Genomic DNA, 21453 nt, shown 5'->3' on the forward strand with positions numbered 1-21453 from the left:
GAAGGAGGTACAACTACGAGATATATCACAGATATAAACATATATTTGGTGGTAAAGACGTAGTATCCTTTATAAAAATAGGAAGACTAAGATGGGCAGGACATCTGGCAAGATCACAGCAAAACAACCCTCCTAGAATAATTCTTATGTCACAACCTGTGGGAAGTAGAAAAAGGGGTAGACCAAAACTCAGATGGAGGGATGGTGTAGATGAGGATGGTAGACAAATAGGCGCAGCAAACTGGCAACAGTTGGCAATGGATAGAACTGACTGGCGTAATAGACTTGGGAAGGTCGAGGCTCTTTTATAGGGCTGTAGCACCAATGATGATGATGATGATGTGTGTAATATAACTTCAGTTTTATGGAAGAGACCAAAGAAGTCTAATACATTTTTGTTCACTTTGGCCAAATTCTTTGAAAAAATATCTAAATATGAATTGTTCTAATATGAATTGTTCTCTAAAGCAGTGTACAAAGGTAGAGATGGCTTTTTAATCCAATATGTGTGAGTGAGATCTGATTCGTTAAGTTGACTGGATACTGGAAAATAATTTGGGATTTGTTGAGTGGGCTTAGAGTACCCATTTTTCGCTTAATAAATTTCTTCTAATCGCAAGAGGAGGCTCATAAGCTTTAACATGTAGTGGTTGTATAGAGGTAGATCTCATAGCAACTAAACAGACCCCAAGGCAGAATTTTGAAAAATGGCAATTTTCCTTAGAAGACGCGATTTCTAGACGCAGAACCATAGAGACTAGCACCATAATCTATAAAGAATTGTATATAAGCTCTGTTAAACAATAAGAATGTTTCAACATCGAAACCCCATCACACTCTAGTTGTCATTCTAAGAAAATTACTACCTTTGTTTTATATATATTTTCTACTTAGTAAGCTATAATGAGAATAGATTTTTCTTTTCATCAACTATTGTTTACATGACACCGCACGCTTTTTTATTCGGGATTTTCTTTTTTTTTCACAAGAACAAAAGCGGCCAAAGCCAGCGTATTGTCATCCGAACTCGACGTATGTTATTAAACTACCTCTATTTTTATCAAGCTTGCTTGTACCTGTGGTGCCAAAGGACATTTGTGCATACTTGTACAAAAAGATTAAACAAGTATGCTGGATAAGCTTGCAGTTGTGTCTGTAGCCCCCTTTAGGTGACATATTTAAAAAAAATTTCGATACGATATTACTGTCGGCGTCGCAATGCGAAAAGAATATTTTATGATTAGGGGCGGCTATTCTCAAAATCTGGACAATGAATTTCAGAGAGAAGAACTCGTCTGCTGGTAAAGAATGTACAAAATATTTTATTTTTACATTGTAATTATAACCTCTGAGCATGTGTCAAATGTGTCATGTGTTCTTTTTTTAATGAATATTTTTATTCGGTAGTATGTATGTTTATGGTATTGTGCGTAATGCGCATAAATCAAGTTTTCAAAATTTTAGTTCCATACTTTATTGGTTCTCATAGAGTCTCTAAGCATATACCAGAACTACTATACCCTCTAAAACGACGCTTAGTCCTAACTGCAAGACGCAAAAGTCTCGCAGGCTTAGTCTTGTTCTTGCTTAAATCTTGCACGGTCAGTCTTGGTCTTGGTTTTGCTAAAATTAAGCGGTATTGGTCTAGGTCTTGGTCTTGCGAAAACGCAAGAACAAGACCAAGACTGCAAGACCAAGACCGATTTTAGGAAACACTAATGGAAATCTCATGCAAAAAATTTAAAATCTGTGAATAAATTTAGCCAACGGTTTGTCTCAGCTTTTGTGATGGCTAGTCTCATAATATTCATTATTGTACATGGCAATCGTAATGATGATGGCATTAAGAATTTCTTTTCTGCAAAGAAATAAACAACATTGCACAAATATATCTAATGAATTTGTACAACATGGAAAATCATTAATAAAGTTTGTCATAAAAGTTCATTTTAATTTATCAGAAGAATTTTATTAATCCGTCTTATACTTGATTATTCAATATTCGGACTCACAGTCAGCCGCGTGTACTGATGCAACTTGTTAAAGCAAGTTAAAAGCAAGCAAGACAAAACTCTATAATATTGACTTTATATCTATATTGTCTTTATATTTAATACTTTTAACTATTTTTCCAAAAAATTCTTTTTTAGCAAAATTATTAAAATATTACTCTAATTTTGATGCTTTATTATTGCATTCTAAAATGTCAAAACAATTTTATATTTTGTGATGGTCGAAAACTCTCTTGTATATGATGACAATAGTCTACTTTGATGTTTAAAAGCCGATATCATGGATATGGTATTGCTAACTCGATATTTGAACGTTTTATCAAAATGCATACCTTTGTTAGACATATTATATGTTGTGTGTTGAATGTAATACGAGATTATCCGTTTCGACATGTTTTAAGTCGATTCTATTTCAGTAGCTAAATTTTAAATTGATTACATTCGGTAGTTGTATTTTATTATTATTTTCGATTTTTATTCCAGTTTTTTGTAATTTCTACTTTATTTAATGACTTTTTTAAATACATTATACTTCTTAAGTGTCCATCATCAGAACAGTTTGTAAAATTGGATTTTATTTTGTTGGTGGGGGTTTTGTGTAATAAAATATGGTTTTAATATATATAGGGATCTAGTGAATAAAAATAAGTATTTGCTTTTACTTCCTCGTATTTAAGTATTTACTTAATACATATTAATTGAATAAAAGAACAGAAATTACTTTATGTAAAAGAGTTTACTTGGAGCAATAAGTACTCTCTTTTATTTTCAAGTAGTTACTGAATGTATAAGGTTACACAAAATTTTTTTCAGTTATTACTTCTTTTTAGTTGAATAAAAAGAAGGAAATTCTACAATTAGTAAGTAATACCTAAATATTTGTTAAGGAATCTCAAATGAATACTTTCGCCAGTAGTTTATGCATACTTACACTAGTAGAGTGGTAGTTCTAAACATTTTTCGATTATTATAATTATGACTGACTTTATATATGTTCGTAAACATAAACACTACATGAAAAGCAAAAACGTAAGTCACAGCAAGTCTAAGTTTCTATTGCGTTTTGAAAGCGAAAGTATAGACTTTCTATCAGATTATTTTTTGCCACAGCTAGATGAAACCAGAGGAGGTGCCCTTAGCTCTGGACAAAGGATGGAGATTTTTCTGCGATACGTTAGTCATACTGGATTTCAACCAGGTATTGCTGAAGATTTCGGCGTTCACCATACGACTGTATGTAAAACCATAAATAATGTTGCTGACAGAATTTTTGAAAAATCACATCAGTGAATAAAGTTTCCGTCTGACCTGGAAGGTATGGAAGAAGCAAGGACAAAGTGGACAAATCGATTCCAAATACCTACCGTTATTGGCGCACTGGATTGTACCCATGTTTAAATTAAAAAACCTTCAGAATTTGGTGACGAATTTATTAATAGAAAAGGTTTTCCTAGCATAAATGTACAAATAACGTGTGATGCAAATGAAGTGATTACAAGTGTGGACACTCAGTGGCCTGGAAGTGTTCATGATTCAAGGATTTGGAAACAAAGTTCGATGGATCAAGTTATACATAGCTTTAGAGGCAATTTTTGCCTCCTTGGAGATAGTGTATATGGAATTTCTCCATGATTATTATGCCCATTCAAAAACCGCCAAAGCAGAAGCGAGGAATTATTTAATATCAATCGTTCCAGAGAAAGGGTGATAATTGAAAGAGTATTTGGGCAGCTAAAGCAGAGATTTCCTATATTTGGGTCTAAAGTAAGAGTATTTTTGGCAAAAGTTCCAAAGATCATTGTTTGTTGTGCTGTTTTGCATAATATTGGCAAATATCTACGGGGCGATTTTGAGTTATCCGAAAATGAACGGGAAAACCCACAGGACCTCCATGATGTACATTACAATGAAGTGGAAGTAGATATCATTCGTCAAAGAGGAGCTGCAAAATGCCAATTAATAGTGGGAACAATATTTAACAATAATATTTAAAAACAATATTTTACTTGATTTTCTAATTTTCTAATGTTGTTTTTAATTTGTTTACTTAAATATCATTGTCAATTTTTGTGCCATAGACACTGCAATATAAAACAAGTATTTTTTGTTTTGACACCTATTTAATACACTGAAACTTTTATTAATACAAAATTCAGAATACATATATGGAAATTACAAATACATTAAAAAGGGCAGTACATATTTGGACATTACAAATACATTACAAGTCTATGTATTCTCGTAGTTCTGATACGATGCGATTATTAACCACTTCTGCTCCAAAACTATCTTCAGGAATTCGATATGGCAAAACATTTGTCAATTTTTCTATCAGAAGTTTTTCCCTTTGCGCTTGCAGTCTAGAAACATTTAATTGTTGAAGAAGAACAAGTCGTTGCAACTCTTGTGTTGATAAACTTTCCGTTTCGTAGGTCTCTAACTTAAATTTCTTGTTCTTTGAGCGTTTTTTTAGCGTTCCTATAAATGAGGGTATTTGTGAATTGGTACTAGCTGATCCAGTATTTTCTAGATTGTTCGCTTCTCCATTGTTAGTTTCAATTTAACATCCCCCAGGAATTTTGGTGAATACTGGATTTTTTTTTCAAAATTCAGTATATCCAGAAATTCTTTTTCCCACTCGCACAATTTAATTTGTTTGTTACCAGTCATATTTTTATCCGTTTTCTTCTTTACATCTGTTTTCATGTTATTGAGAATTTTTTTTTAATTTGTCAATAATAATACTTGTACCAGAGTTATCACATAAAGGACATAAAGAAGGAGATGATCAATATCCTGTTGGGATATCTCATTCCAGGCAACTGCAACTTCGTGGGTAAGTCTCTGGAGGGTGTTACAAATTTAAGAGCAAACGTGTTTTAGACTTGTTTTTTAATTGGCGACAGATCAGGCAAATATGGTGGCTAAGGTAAATTGTTGATGTAATGTTGATCCACGAAGGCTAAAGATTCTTTGGCATAATGCAGTCTGGCATTTTATTGCTGCAAATCAAGTTTTGGATATTGTTTAGGATTAGAATAAGATGAGGCTCCCCATACTGAATATAGTGTGGGGCTGTCATATTTTCCTCTATTAAAATTAGTAAGTGATTTCGATTTGCGTCCACAATAAATTCTCTTTGTCAAATTGTGTCAACGTCTTTCATCACGTCGCCTTTTTAGTCTTGCCCGACCATCATGCATCCCCAGACAGAAGCAGGATTCGTCAGTTACGACCACTTCGTTCCATTGAGGGTCCCGTAGAATTCTTTCTTTATATCAGAGCAAACCTTTAGGCAAACGATGTTCAGCTATGAGAGGTAGCACCCAATGTGGGCAATAAGAAAAAAATGCCAAATTGTTGTATGCAGCAATATACCGCACGCATACAGTACGTTAAGTTTTAAATTAGATATACGCACTATAAATGGCAACACTGCGTCGACATTCCACGAATCTCCGTTGCCCTGTCACGAATAAAATGTCATTATACAGTGATTGTTTCATGCAATAAGAGCGTTAATTTTTTATTTATTTTTATAAACAACATTGTGTAGAATTATTTTCTGTGTTTTTTGAGGGGAGACCAATTCCTTGCGTACAGTCAGTTCATAATATTGTTAAAAATGTTAAGAGTTGTTATTGGCTCAAAAATTGCAGAAAATGTCACGCTCAAGAAGTCTCACCAGAAAAAGTTGAGGAAAGAGAATACCGCGATACATAAATTTGTGAGTCAATCTAGGTAGAGTCAATACATTCGAGTAGAAGCAAAATACTTCTTTCTGTTATTCACTCCCGCATATATAGAAAACTTGAAGAAAACATTAGCAGTGTTCAGTTTGGGTTTAGAGTATTAATACAAAGAGCAAAGAGACAAAGAGCATACAAGTATTAATACAAAGAGCTCGAGACGTAACTTGCGAAGTCGACGCATGCTTTGTAGACTTTAAAAAAGCATTTGACAATATGCAACATCAAAAATTATTTCAGATACTGAAATAATCTATTATTAATGACAAAGATTTACGCCTAATTAAAAATTTATACGTACAGCAAAGAGCAACTGCACGAGTAGACAACGAAACCTCACAAGAATGCACCTTAAAATAGGGAGTATGTCAGGGCAGCATTTTATCACCGACCTTGTTCAATACTTAGTCGGAAATGCTGTTCAGGGAAGCTATTGATAGTTTAAGAGAAGGTAGGAAAATCAATGGTAAACTCATAAACAATTTAAGATATGTGGAAGATACGATTTTGATTACTGATAAGACAAAGGATATGCAAACATTAATAAACCATGTAGTGAAAGCCTGTGGCAGATACGGCATGAAATTAAACTGCAAGATGACCAAAATTTTTGTAGTAAGTAAAAACGACCTAATACAGCACCAATTAACAGCTAATAATGAACCCTTGAAAATATTGGAAAAAATTACATACCTTGGATGCAGCCTAAATAAGGAATGGGACCACTCACAGGAAATAAGATGTTGTATAGAAAAGGTGAGAGCTATCTTCAATCGCCTCATGAAGGTTTTATGTAATATGCACCTGAACATTGAACCTGAGTATTTTCTACCCTTTTATATGGAGTCAAAGCCTGGACCTTGATGGAGGCAACATCAAAACGATTAGAAGCCTTCTAAATGTGGTGCTACCGCCGCATGCTCAGAATTTCCTATATCCATTATGTTACAAACAACACCGTGATTCAACGTATGAAAAAAGATCTAAAAATTAGGCGTATCGTGAAAATAAAAAAATTGACATACTTACGGCATGTGATGCGCAATGAAAAGTATCAACTAATTCATTTAATTTTACAGGGCAAGATAGAAGGCAAAATACCTCAAGGGCGCAGAAAGACATTGTGGTTGAAGAACATCAGACAGTGAGCAGGAATGACTACCATACATCTATTTAGAGCAGCTGTCAGGCTTGTTGGCAGCCACTACAAAGTTGTATGGACCAACGTGATTGCCAACATCCACAGAGAATAGACACCAAAAGAAGAAGAAGAATGTTACTCTAACAAAAGTATGGAAAAAGCACGGTTACAAGAATTCTAAATATTCTAAAACGAAGCAGCTTTATCCAGACGATTACTTTCGAAGAATGGAGTTTTGTAAAACTCTAATAACGAAGGCTAATGATTAACCCCATTTTATTAAAAACATTTTATTTACTAATGAATCTTCTGTTTAGTTAGTAGGAAGATAAAATTCTTCCATTACGAGGTATAGGAAAAACCAGCACAGAAATGTTGTTTACCGAATTCAACGTCCTCATAAAGTTAACGCCTGGACTAGCATTTTAGGAGACCACATAATAGGTCAATTTTTTATCGAGGGCAACTTGAACAGTAGGGTATACCTCGATATATTACAAAATTATGTTCTTTCAGGTATTCTCAATCTTTTTGATGTAAACACCTGGAGAATGTCTGGTTCCATAAAGACGACTGTTCGGGTCACAACGCTCGAATAATTAGGGAGTACTTAAACAATACTTTCCCGAATCTAGTTTTGAGTGAAACAGGCGATATTAAGTGGCCTGAGTGATCTCCAGATCTTACACTCGTGGACTCCTTTTTTTTAGGACGTTTTGGTAAATAGTTGCTACATGCGTAATGTAGTGGCGTGGTGAACGAGATATCCTTCTCTTATCTCGTCATATGGCTAAAAAAAAAATTATTCACAAAGACAAGCGGAAAATATCCTAAAGGTTTTAGGTTATAATTCTGGAAAGAGTTCAATCGACTTGTCGGATCAGATGTTGAGCTACAATATTACTTTACGAAAATCTATAGAGCGGTATCGAAAAATAGTTATTAAGACACTATTAATGACTGCTATCGTAATTGCTTGCTTTCTTTATAATGCAATTTCTGGAAAGCATATTTCTGTAATCTAATTCCGTGTGAAAAATTGTTTAAAAACTATTTGATGCAATTAAAAAAAAATATATTGATTTTCAACCTCATTCAAATAATACCCAGAACAGAAAGCTCAAACCACGCTCTTTTACGATGCGAGATATAACAGCAGTGAAAACTAGAAAAAATTGTTGTGACTGTTACGCAAAAAAACGTAAGAGGGAATTATGATAAAAGTACTTTGTAAAAAATGTGTCTACTTAGTAAATGGATTGTGATGAGGAGCCACATTTCTGCTTTTAATTATTCACTAAATATCATAAAAATGAACTTAATGCAAGTTTAAATACACTAAGTATTTGGTTTTTATAATAAATAAATTTAGTTCATCTATTTAAAAGAATTTTTTTTTCTGTGGTTAATTAAAATCATTTAAAAAATATCATAAAAAGTTGACATTTACATGTATTCCATTACCCATAGATTTAGGTAAACTGTAAACTGCTTAATAATAAACTTTAAAATGTTTTTCTGTTTTTGTGGTAAATAAATATTTGCAGTATTCACCCAATGTAAGTTTCTGGTTTAGAAGGGCCTTAATAGTCTTATAAAACAGTTAAACTGCAAGAAATAGCGGTCTGACATGTCAAAACCAAAACTTGTTATCGCTTACGCCGGTCACTGATGACCGCTACGACCTTTTTGGTAGATTTAGTGTCGGTAGATCACCATAGATGACTGAATATAGAAAGATATACGAACCGTTGTACAACTACTATCAGTTTTAGGTTTGAGAATATCCATCATGGAACATAAATCTGCAGTGGTTCCATTATTAACAACTTTATAATCTTCCATAGCTTGAAATAATTGAGGACTCCATAACCTTAACATGTTCATACTAAAAAATATAAATGGAGAATACATTGATTTAAATCCATAAATGTGTACGATATTGTCAAAGTAATTTTTAAATATTACCGCAGTAGGCAGTTTTAGTTTAAGAACTAAAAGTTCCTACAAATACCGATAATAATTTTTATGGTAATTCAGATATAGGCTGCCAAATGTTTTCGTAGTTAACAAGTTGTGACTTTACCTTGATTACTTGCCGAATAAGCTCTCGTAATGCCAGTGTAACCGTATTGCACCAAGATCTAATATATGAGATATATAAGTTTTCACATACTTTAAAAATGCAATTTTATTTCCAGTACTTTATACAGGTTGGTGAATTGTTTGGAATAAGTAAGGATGACTGTATTTCACAGTAACAAAAACAAAGTAATAGGGGTAAGTTGAACGAGTTCCTGAGGACATCAACAAATCATGGGTTAGTTGGGTGTGGTTAATTTAAAATTTTCCAATAATCTAAGCTCTTCTAGTTGTGAAGTCTAGAGAGAGATGACCAATAAACGGCGCGTGAAGAGTTGTTTTGCTTTTCCATGTATTCTTTACTGACTATCTAAAAATGAGTTTGACGTCGTTAGCTAGTTGACAGAGTTAGAGGTTGACAGAGTTACTAATGTGGAGGTCCTGCGTAGAATGGGGAAAGAATGTGAAATTCTCATGACCGTCAAAACTAAAAAGTTGGAATATCTAGGTCATGTAATGAGAAATAAAGAACGTTACGGCCTTCTCCAGCTGATTCTCCAAGGGAAAGTAAATGGTAAGAGAGGACCAGGAAGAAGACGCATTTCCTGGCTTCAAAATTTGCGAAAGTGGTATAACACGACTACCACTGAACTGTTCCGCGCTGCAATAAGCAAAGTAAAGATAGCCGTGATGATCGCCAACGTCCGGAACGGATAGGCACTTTAAGAAGAATAAAAAAGCTAGTTGAATTGTGGTGACGCCAGTGCTATGATTGGTAGCTTATTTGGCAAAATAATAACCAGTATTTGAGTATGAAAAGCTAGCCATATAAGGAACTGTTACATGATAAGCAAAGAGATCGTGGTATATGTCATAAATGTTTTAATTTATGTTATTAATTAATCAGTGAAACTTCAACTAAGATGTGTCATGTTACCTACGTTTTTCAACTTGTACTTCAAAGCAATCCATAGCGAGGTATTTTATGATACTACAAAAGGCATAATAATGAATATGGAGCTGATCAATAACATTAAAAGCAGCTTTGAAGGTCTGCGGAATCTACTACTAAGAGTAAGTAACGTACCTGAAAACTAAGGATTACGGATTAAAACTAAAGACCTTCAAAACAAAATTAATGGTAATACGGAAAAACATGACTTTATTATATAGTTCTTCGCCACCAAAGCAGGTGGCACCTCTGTGCTCGAAGCACTGAATGTGGAAAGTTGGAGATATTATTAGGACTTTTTGATTTGAATCGGAATCAGCTCGAACGGCTGACGAAGTAGAGATACTGAAATAACTGTTATATTGTTTTACTGATTCCTATTCAGACATACAAATTTTAACTTATTTGTGCTACAATGCTATAATATATGGCTTTTTATTTCATCAGAGCTGTAGCAAGCTTTTTGCTTAAAGCTAATAATTTTTGCACATTTCAATAGGCTAGAGGACAGAAAACAAATTTATTTAATTGTTAAGTTTTTCGTCACCAAAGAAGGTGGTAGCTCTGTGATTCTTAAAAAAAACTGTTAAATCTAAGTGTACAGGGGAAGAAGAGACCTATTAAAAGACCAAGAAGACGATGGGAGGATGATGTGGATCGAACAGGAGAACAACTAAAACCCGTAACGAATGGAGAGGTCTATTGGATGAATGGAGATAACATTAAAGTTGTTTGTATTTTTATTCTTTATGCAATGATTTTTTTAAGAAGTTTGTAACTATTTATTAAAACGTTGATTCTTTCGTTTACTAAAAATTAAATATTCTAAAACACATAATATAAATAAGTCTCTATAAATTAAAAATTACCTTTGAACTGTTAGAAATTGCACCACACAGAGCAGTGCAAATTTAGATAAATATGGAGCCTTAAAAAGTGGAAATAAATTTGAAAATTCTTCCGTCATTGCATTTTTTATAGATCTATGTTTGTGCGATTCGTCAGTCTCTTGCAATAATTCTTTTACCTGCAAATAAAAAATATTAAATATTGAAGTTAGCCAAGATGCACATTTAGTTTAAAATCTAGTCACTATATAATAGCAAAATAGAGAAATCAATAAAAGAAAAACAGATTTTAATAAACTAGTATTGTTTGATGAAAAGAAAGAAAAATAAAAAAATTAGTTTTAACATGTGTTGTTATCTCAGCAACATTTTAGAATCAATTCTGTATTTAAAAGTAAGCATACAAATATTGTAACACATTGTAAAAAATACATATAACAAAAAAATATATAACAAAAAAATATATATTATATCAAAAAAAAAGTATATAGATAAAAATATCATCATTATCAGGGCTTTTCATTCCGGGTGGAATGTTTGCCGCTCTTACTTAGAGCTCTCTGATTCGCTTATTGCGGTGAATCACTTCGCATTCCACTTGTATTTGCTTAAAGTTTGTTGTATGACTTGGCTTTCGTTACAATTTTTTTCCACTCATTTCGATATGTGCATAGTTCCCTCCAGTTTCTCACTTCCAGAATTTTGATATCTCTCATAACCTGATTCTCTCATCTCTCTCTGGGTCTTCCCCTTGGTCTTTCAGTTGCTGGTTTCCATTTGGTAATCTTCTTAATCAGTAGGTAGTTTTTCCTTCTCTCTATGTGTCCCAGCCATCTCAGCCTCTGTGCTTTAATAAATCTAACTATATCTTCTCCCTTCATTATGTCTCTTAGTTCATGGTTTATTCTTTTTTTCATTTCTCCGTTATCCATTCTTATCAGGTCCATAATCCGTCTGAGGATTTTCCTTTCGAAAATTCTCAATTTTTCTTCATCTTTTTCCGTGAGGCACATTGTCTAGCTGCGTACGTAACTACTGGTCTGATTGCAACTCTGTATATTTTCAACTCTTATCCTTCATTAGCGTATGATATCTCTAGTATGCTTTGTTGCCTACTAGTATTCGTTCCGTTACTTCTTCACTTCTCTTGTTTTGGGCGTTCACTATTACTTGCAAATATTTAAATTGTTGGACTCTTTTAAAAGTGTAGTTTTCAATTTTGATTTCTCTCGTCCTTATTTTTTCTTCTAGAGCACAGTAGATATTTTGTTTTTTCTTCGTTAATTTCTAGACCCCTTTTCCGTGCTTATTTTGCCAGAAGTGGGCTATAGTTCTTTTAATTTTGCTGGCCTTGACTGTTCCTTCTACTGCTATGTTGAATAATGTGGTTAACTGGGAATCTCCTTATCCTACTCCTGTTTCTATTGCAATTGATTTTGTGCTACCTTCTTCTATTGTTACTTTAGCTCGAGCTCCATCCATGGTCATTTTTGTTAATCTAATTAATTTTGCTGGTATATCTTGATTTTTCATTTCAATAAATAATTTATTTCTTTCAATACACTCAAAGGCTTGTCTGAAGGCTACGAAAAGGATGTTGAGTTCTATGTTGTGTTTGTGGCGTTTTTTAAATTGTTTGTGTAACTATGTGGATCGCATCTGTAGTGGATCTGCCTTCTCTGAATACTTGCTGGTAGTCCCCAATTTTTTTTTCTGTGAATTGAGTGAGTTTTTGCTTGATGAGGGCTGTTAGAATTTTATATGTTGTGATCAGTACAGATATTGCTCTATGGTTGTTATAGTTTGTTACTTTTCCTTTCTTAAATATTGGTATAATTTTGCCTTCTTTCCAATCCTTGGTCATTTGTTTTGCTTCCCATATTCTAACTATTAGGATATAGTAATTGATAATAACTTTTCCCCTTCGTTTGTAATCAGCTCATTGGGAATTTCATCTGGGCCGGGTGTTCGTTTCTGTTTCATTTTTTAAATGATGTCTAAATATTCATCATATGATGGTATCCCTATTTCATTATCTCTAATGTCTTCCATTGCGCCTTCAACATCTCCTTCCGAGATGTTGAATAGGGTTATGGTCTTATTGGGTTATATTTATATATATATATATATATATATATATATATATATATATATATATATATATATATATATATAAAAAATCCTGTAGGCTTAATCTTACCGAGTGATTGCCGATATAAGCAATCCCCCACTAATTGACCAACGGCTTCGGGCGGATCAGTTAGTAAGTGGTAGGGCACTTTTTTGTCCTGGAAACCATTACATTAAAGATCGTCAGATTTCACTAAAACAACAAGCATGCAAAGTACGGTCAATCATATGGCCCCTAGTCCACGACGGACCATTAATGGTCGAGGGGTGCTAAGAATCTCCGCGAGGAGGAGCCACCCGAATGTGGCAACTAACTATATCGAGGACAAATCCTTTTCAAATTTCGGGACATGGAATGTGAGGAGTTTGTTCGAACAACGAAAGACGCACAACACGATTCAGGAAATGAACAGACTGAACCTAGAAATATTAGGCATAAGCGAAATACTCTGGCCTGGTTTCGGTAAAATATTGGTCATGGACAAAACGATATATTTCTTCGGAAATGACACCCGAGATCATCTATATGGAGTTGGAATAGTTATCTCCAGGAGAAACCACGCAGCCGTTGTAAATTTTGTTCCCTTTTCGGATAGAATGCCATTATTACAAATACAGGATTAATGTAGTATAAGTGTATGCTCTAACTGCAGATAAATCAGAAGTTAAAATAGAACATTTTTATGAAGAACTCAAACAACTTCTACAATATACAAAAAAAGAAGAAATTACTATAATAATGGGTGATTTAAATGCAAAGATAGGAAAAGGCCGAGTCGACAATATAATAGGTGATTATGGTTTAGGAATAAGGAATGGTTTGGTTTAACAATAAACATAAAGAAAACAAAAACCATGCTTATCAGTAAGAGGGATCATTACAAGGATCTAGATAAAAAATGAAGATATTGAGCAAGTGGACAAAATGAAATACTTAGGAGTCTGGATTACGGAAGATCTAAATCCGAAATCAGAAATTTGCTTAAGAATAGAGCAATCAAGAGCAGCCTTTTTGAAAATGAGGAAATGTCTGAGTAACCAATGACTCAATCTGCAAACCCGATATCGGATGGTAAAATGTTATATCCACTCTATTCTTCTTTATGGTGTCGAAGCCTGAACTGTTATTGTTGACTTAATGATTAAACTGGAAGCTTTTGAAATGTACCTTTTTAGAAGAATTTTGAAGATACCATGGACCGAACATATTACGAACGAAGTGGTGTTGCACAGAATGGGAAGATGGGAAGAGACAGGGAACTTTTGATCACCATTAAAAGGCGAAAGACAGCATATTTGGGACACATACTTAGAAATCATAAGTACGAGTTATTGCAGCTGATTATGAAGGGTAAAATCGAAGGAAAAAGGGGTCCTGGTAGACGACAAAGATCCTGGCTGAAAAAGATTCGCGAGTGGACTGGGTAACACACAGACGCTATTAAAAAAAGCAGAAGATAAAGACGAATTTGCAATGGTTATAGCCAACCTTCATTAGCGAAGACGTCACTAGAAGAAGAAGAAGATGATCGTAACGGAAAAAAATAAAAAAAATCGAACAAAATATAATGTTAAATATTTATGTTAAGTATAATGTTAAGCTATTGTTAAAGTGTAATAACAATAAGACATGTTATAATATATTAATAAAAAAGGGTTTATGTGTGTGTGTTGTTGGGATATTGACTGCGAAACCTATGGATTCATTTATCTAATCTGGGTTTATGTAATTATATATAATTAAATAAAATCATTGTAATTAATACTTTTTTTTCTTATGCCGTCCCCATTAACGGAGGTTGGCGACCATATTTTTAAAAGCTTCTCTGTCTTTTGCAACGTGGAATAATTCGTCTACAGTCATGTTTGTCCAGTCTCGAGTATTTCGCAGCCATGACTTCCTCTTTCTACCTATTCCCTTTTTGCCATCGACTCTACCCTGCATGATGACCTGCAGAAGACTATATTTATCATTTCCCAGTATGTGTCGAAGGTATGCAGTCTTGCGTACTTTTATTGTTCTCATCAATTTTTTATCTCGACCCATCCTTCTCAGCACTTCCTCATTGGTGACCCTGGCAGTCCATGGAATTCTCAACATTCTCCGGTATATCCAAAGTTCAAAGGCTTCAAGCTTCTTAACTATTTGCGATTTTAATGTCCATGTTTCTACCCCGTACAATAGTTGCGACCAGACGTAACATTCAACAAACCTCAGTCTTAGCGCAGTATTCAGATTTTTGTCACAGAACAATTGCTTGAATTTTAAGAACGCTGCCCTTGCCAGTTCTATTCGTACCCTGATCTCTTGGTTTGGATCTAACTCTGTGTTGATGTAAGCTCCCAGATATTTATATTTTGTCACTCTCTCTATTTGCTGTCCACCAAGAGTTAGTTGTTCATTATTGATTGGACTCCTTGATACTATCATAAATTTGGTCTTATCTGTGTTGATGTCAAGTCTCATTTGAATGCATTCACTATTTATTGCACCTAGTAAAGTTTGTAGTTCTTCTATACTCTCAGCCATAATTACCGTGTCATCTGCAAATCTCATGGTGTTTATGATTTCTCCACCAATTCTTATTCCCTCTTTTCTTTCCCATAAGAATTAATATAAAATGAGCGAAATCAGATAAATTGGAGAATGGACCCCAAGTCCCGTAGTCATACAAACTCAAGTAAAAGAAAAAAAAACATTTTAGTAACTTATAATTGGTACACTAACAACATTTTAGCCAAAATATTTTAACCTTTGTCCATAGAACAATAATTATAATAGCCTGTGAAGAAAATAATATTTCTATTTTGACCCAAAGGTGGTCTTGCCGGTTTTATATAATGTGCAAGCTGGAAGAGACATTTAAGCTTTAAATATACAATCTACATACCGGATACGTCTCCGGTAGTTTTCCAGTATTGATGCTATATACTTTTTGAAGTATTTTCATCGCTTTCTCATTTTCTCCAATCGTCATTAAAAATTTTGGACTTTCAGGAAGAAAACAAAATATCACACCACTGGCAAGTGGAAATAGTCCGCAAACAAACAGGTATAAATTCCAAGAACGAAAGTCTAAAAGAAATACTAAATTAAAAAAAAATTATTACAATATTGTAGTAACTTAATATGACATCTGTTACTACCAAATAAACAAAAAAATTGTAAAATATACTTTACAAGATAACTCGTTTGGAGGTCCAGTCACAATTTTTTGCTGTTTGTAAACTTAATTTAATCATCATTTCATATATCTTTATTTATCTATTTTATTGATAAAAAAATTATGTACCTAATAATATTTAACAGAATAAATTTATGCTTTAGTTTTATATCTTTGGGTTTCCTAATGCCCTGATCAGGACTTTATGACATACAAAATGGATTCCAAAAAATTTGTAATAACCCGGGAATTCTATGCAAGATAAACAAGATTGTAGAATATTCTAATCTTATTAGAATAAGAGGTGTCTACTAATAACATTATCTTAAAATAAAACAAAAACATAATTGATTGAACTTAATAATAAACAACCAGAAAATAAAAATAAAAACCAATGTTAGAGAAATATCTAAGGTCAAATATGGAAAAAATATGAACTTGCCATTAGATGCACCGAAAGGAATAACAGAAGCACAATAAGTATTTAATTCTTAATCCTTTCTGACTAACATTCGGTCTGTGAGACGGACCACTTCGAGTTTTTATGATTATATCCCAATTGTTTGTTGTATATAATCGCCGCCGTCTGTCTGATTCAAGTGGCTGTTTCTGGTGTTGAAGTTTGAGTCTTCAATGTCAGTTGCTTATCCAATTATCGGTAAGTTTTGTCTCAGAGACCGATGTTAGTTTTGGGGTTATTAAATCTGTCTGAATAACAGGGTAAGATTAATGTTCTATCTGATGTAGCAAAGGATAGTGATTCCAGCTTGGATGACGGCCACTTATGAGAATAGTGATTCGGAACAAAACATGTCCGATGATGACGTGGCCTTTGTTGTAGCAGTTAGGAGAAAGACCCTTGATCCCTGTTTCTTTGGACGTAACGGTACTCAATAAAAAAAAAACATTTAAATCAACATTAGAACATGAGACAAAGAGAATTGTCATTGAACAACATCCCATTGAACAAAGAGACTAACACCTAAACTAGATTTCTATCAGCCCAAAGAACAGGCAGGCTTTAGGAGAGGATATGGCACAAATGACCATTTGCACACCATAAAGATCTTAATTGAAAAATGCATCGAGTACAACATACCACTGGTTCTTGCATTTGTCGATTACGAGAAGGCTTTTGATACTGTAGAGTTTGAAACCGTACTGGAAGCCCTAAATCAAAGCCGAATCGATTACAGGTACACGTCTCTAATCAAAAACATCTACGAGAACGCTACATCAAGTATACGACTACACGAAGACACAGAAAAATTCAGCTTAGGTCGAGGAGTAAGACAAGGAGACAATATTTCACCAAAATTGTTCACGTCAGCTCTAGAGTCAATATTTAAGAACACCCAATGGCAAGATATGGGCATCAATATAGATGGAGAAAGATTAAATCATCTGAGGTTTGCAGATGATGTCGTATTAATCGCAGATAACTTACAGGATACGGTTTCTATGCTACATTTGCTTAAAAGTCTGTCTGAAAGAGCAGGATTAAAGATAAACTTTGAGAAAACTAAACTTATGACAAATCTCGTAATGAGTGGAAATATAACTATCGACAATAATACCATACAACAAACAGACACTTACAAATATCTGGGACACGAGATCAAAATAAACAGAGACAATCAAACAAATGAAATACAGAGGCGAATAGGCCTGACATGGGCACCATTTGGCAAACTAAGCCATATTCTAAAAAGTTCAATTCCCATGTGTCTCAAGCAAAAAGTTTATAACCAATGTGTTTTGCCTGTACAAACTTATGGAGCAGAGACTTTAACACTCACGCAGAAATCTGCGAATAAACTAAGAGTTACACAACGAGCCATGGAACGTGCAATGCTGAATGTGAGCCTCCGAGACCACATAACAAACCGACAAATCAGGCAAAGATCAGGAGTTCAAGACGTCATCGAAAGAACCACGAGACTTAAGTGGAACTGGGCAGGACACTTAGCCAGAACACAAGATGGACGATGGACAAGACGAATTATGGAATGGAGGCCCAGAAATTATAAAAGAAGCCGAGGACGACCACCTACTAGATGGACCGACGACATAAAAAGAGTAGCGGGAAACTGGCTACAAGCGGCCCAGTGTAGAGAACACTGGAAAGAACTGAGGGAGGCCTATGTCCAGCAGTGGACGGGATTGGCTGATTGATGATGATGAAGAACATGAGAACCCGTGCTGATAATTTAAAAACCCAATTGTCAGGAGTAAAAGGTGAAGCTAGGCGCAAGAAAACAGCAATGAAAATATGGAGCTTGGTTTTCATAAATGGGATGTTAGGAAAAATAGTATTCTATACAAATCGACATTAAATAATCGAATTAAAACAATACTCTGAATCCAACAGGACAGTAAGGCTAACTAATATAGATAAAGCCTTATGGGGGTTACTATATATTGCTGGCAAAAACAGTCAAAATTATCAAAGTGCTTCGGACCTTGTTTGAAATAATGGTATGAGCACAGACATTTTTTGGTTAATCATGTCTATGGAAAGATTCAAATTGTTACTTTAGAACTTTAGTTTCGACGATACTACCTCAAGACCAAAGAGACAATCTGTTGATAAACTGGCTGTCATCCGGGAACTCTTGAGTTCTTTTTCTCTATTTCTTATAAGAAAGTACTTCCGTATTTCACAGTACGCCACAATTGATAAGATGTTATGGACATTTTGAGGTCGGTGCGGATTCAGAGTATATGTACCATCCAAATCAAATATGGTATGGTCTTTTGACTTCATATGGCCGCCAATTCCCGATTTGTTTATTCCATCGGCCATCCGTAAGACGTTCGTTATGTCCAGCCCATTTTCATTTCAGTTTAGCTGCCAGTTTGACAGTATCTTTTACTTTTGTTCTATTACGAATGTTTTCATTGGTTTTATGGTGTTTGAGTGAGATACTCAGCATCTGTAAGCATGCAGCAGGTAGGATACAGGATACATTTTTACACGTCTGCTTATTTCGGTAGTCTGATTTCCTTTGCTTATGGATAGTATAAAATACTAAGGAAGATATTTGGACCAACCCCATGCAGCGATGGTTCGTGGAGAATTAAAATGAACCACGAGCTGGATGAACTAATGCAGAGCGCAAATATTGTCAGATTTGTAAAGTAACAAAGACTAAACTGGCTTGGTCACCTAGAAAGAATGCCAGATAATCGAGCTGTAAAAGTAGTCCAGAGATGGAGGCCCCAAGGAAACAGAACAAGAGGAAGGCTCCGTAAAAGATGGATAGACGACGTAGAGAGGGATCTTAAAACCATGAACATCAGGCAGTGGCGAAGGAAAGTATCCGACAGGGCAGAATGAAAGAACATTGTTAAGCAGGCCAAAGAAGATTTTCTTTGCTTATCTTGAGATTTTGACCCAGATATGTATATTCATCTACGTGTTCTATCTCTGTCCCTTCGATGTTTATCATAGGTTTGTCATCTTTGTTTGACATTAGTTTAGTTTTGCTGAAATTCATTTTCAGTCATTTTTTAGGGATTCTATGTGTAGCTCCTCAATCATCGTATTCAGTGCATTCCACGTGTCGGCTATTAGTACTACATCATCTGCGTATCTAAGATGGTTCAAGTATCGCCCGTTAATAGGGATTCCCTTATTTTCCCAGTTTATTGACTTAAAGATATCTTCTAGGGCAGCAATTAAAAATTTGGAGATATTGTGTCTATTTGTCTTACTCCGCGGTTGATTTTTACTTTTTCAAGTCTTTTTCAAATCCACTACCCAACGTCACTATCATTTCAGCTTGTTCGTATCGTATGTGTGTTCGTATATTATGTATTAATATTCTGTACCTGGAGTCGATCCGGTTGTTGACTAATGCTTCTTCTATTGCCCACAGTTCCACGCTATCAAAAGTTTTTTCATAATCTATGAAAGCTAGACATAATGGGAGATTGTATACGTTAGTCTTTTCTATTAGGATTCTTAAAGTATATAGATGGTCACAGGTGCTGTACCCTTTTCTAAATTCGGCTTGTTCTACTGGTTGATAACCGTCAAATTTAATTATTAACCTGTTTTTAATAATATTTGTAAAGGTTTTGTAAAGTTGTGAAAAAAGTGAAATTGGTCGATAATTTTTCAGATCTGTGGTGTGTCCCTTTTTGTGTATTAGTATTGTTTTAGCTGTATTACATTGTTTGGGTATGTTGCCTTGGAATAAACATTTATTAAATAGTATTTTTAGATATGTGATGGCTTCTTCTCCGCCTTCCTTCAGCATTTCTGCTAGGATTCCATCGCTTCCAGGAGCTTCATTCCTTTTTATTTCTTTTACTGCTCTTTCTATTTCTTCGTGGCTTATTTCGGGCATCACTTCTAAGTTGACATTTGTTATCTGCCTTTTCAAGTTCTGCTTTGAGGAGTTAAGGGGATCGTTTCTGGAACGGTACAGATCGGCGTAGAACTTTTTAATTGATTTTGCAATATCAGATTTATTTTTTCTAGTTGTCTTTGTTCATTTTTAATAGCTATTATGTTTTTCTTTCCTAGTTTCGGTTTGGTGCATTTGAGACTTCGGTTTTTCTCTATTATTTGTTCTATACGATCTTCTTGATGTTTTTTAATGTCCTCTTTTATCTATTTTCTGATTACTCGATTAAGTTCCTTAAATTCTGCAGTTTCTCTTTTGTTTTGTCTCAGAAGATCTTTTCTTTGTTTTAGCATGTTTTGTGATTCTACACTTATTTTGGATTTTCGTTTTCTATTTCATAGTGTTTGAATGCAGTAGTGCAGAACTTTTTAGAGCGGCAGTCAACACAGTCCGCATAGCCATGATGATTTTCAACCTTCGATAGAAGATGGAACTTACAGAAGAAGAAGGTGTAATTTTTAACCATTTTCGAATGTACAGAGGTACCACAGTGTCATAAGACAGTCTACGGCACACACCAAAAGAAATTATCAGTCATCCACTTAAATACGCAATCAATTAAAACAAGTATTGATGCCACTAATTTTTTCCTAGAAGATCATGATCAACGCTTTGCTCTTTGTTTAACTGAGAACTGAAAAACAGAAAAACAACTGTGGGACTACAATGTGCGGAATTTTAAACCGATCTCTTCATATTGTAGAAGCAGTTCATAGGAGCATGGTGGCAGTGCGGTATACATCAAACGTTTATTGCAAAAGCTCAAGAAGATATTTTTAGTTTATCAGAAAGAACGGTGTTTGAGTGTTCCACTGCAGAGATGCAAATTAATAAGAAGGAGATTGTACTTCTATCCATCTACCGAACAGAAGTCCCACAAGGTTAAATAAAGAAATTAGACCAAATACTTTGTGATTTAGTTGACAAGGACTCCATCATTTTTCTGGCTGGTGATTTTAA

At 34.4% G+C, this 21453-nt stretch overlaps 1 protein-coding gene across 2 annotated transcripts in view; it reads right to left on the reverse strand.

Annotated features, from left to right (window-relative positions):
* Nucleotides 1-21453, reverse strand: part of LOC140441976 (synaptic vesicle glycoprotein 2B-like) — a 54506-nt gene that overhangs the window by 14673 nt on the left and 18380 nt on the right. For both annotated transcript variants that reach the window (XM_072532998.1, XM_072532999.1), the window contains exons 5-7: nt 15806-15990; nt 10806-10963; nt 8652-8790 (exon numbers count right to left, since the gene is read on the reverse strand). In XM_072532998.1, coding sequence (XP_072389099.1) covers nt 8652-8790; nt 10806-10963; nt 15806-15990 — 482 coding nt within the window. The remainder of the gene's footprint in view (nt 1-8651; nt 8791-10805; nt 10964-15805; nt 15991-21453) is intronic.

Source organism: Diabrotica undecimpunctata, chromosome 5, assembly GCF_040954645.1.
Source record: "Diabrotica undecimpunctata isolate CICGRU chromosome 5, icDiaUnde3, whole genome shotgun sequence".
Taxonomy (NCBI): Eukaryota; Metazoa; Arthropoda; class Insecta; order Coleoptera; family Chrysomelidae; genus Diabrotica; species Diabrotica undecimpunctata.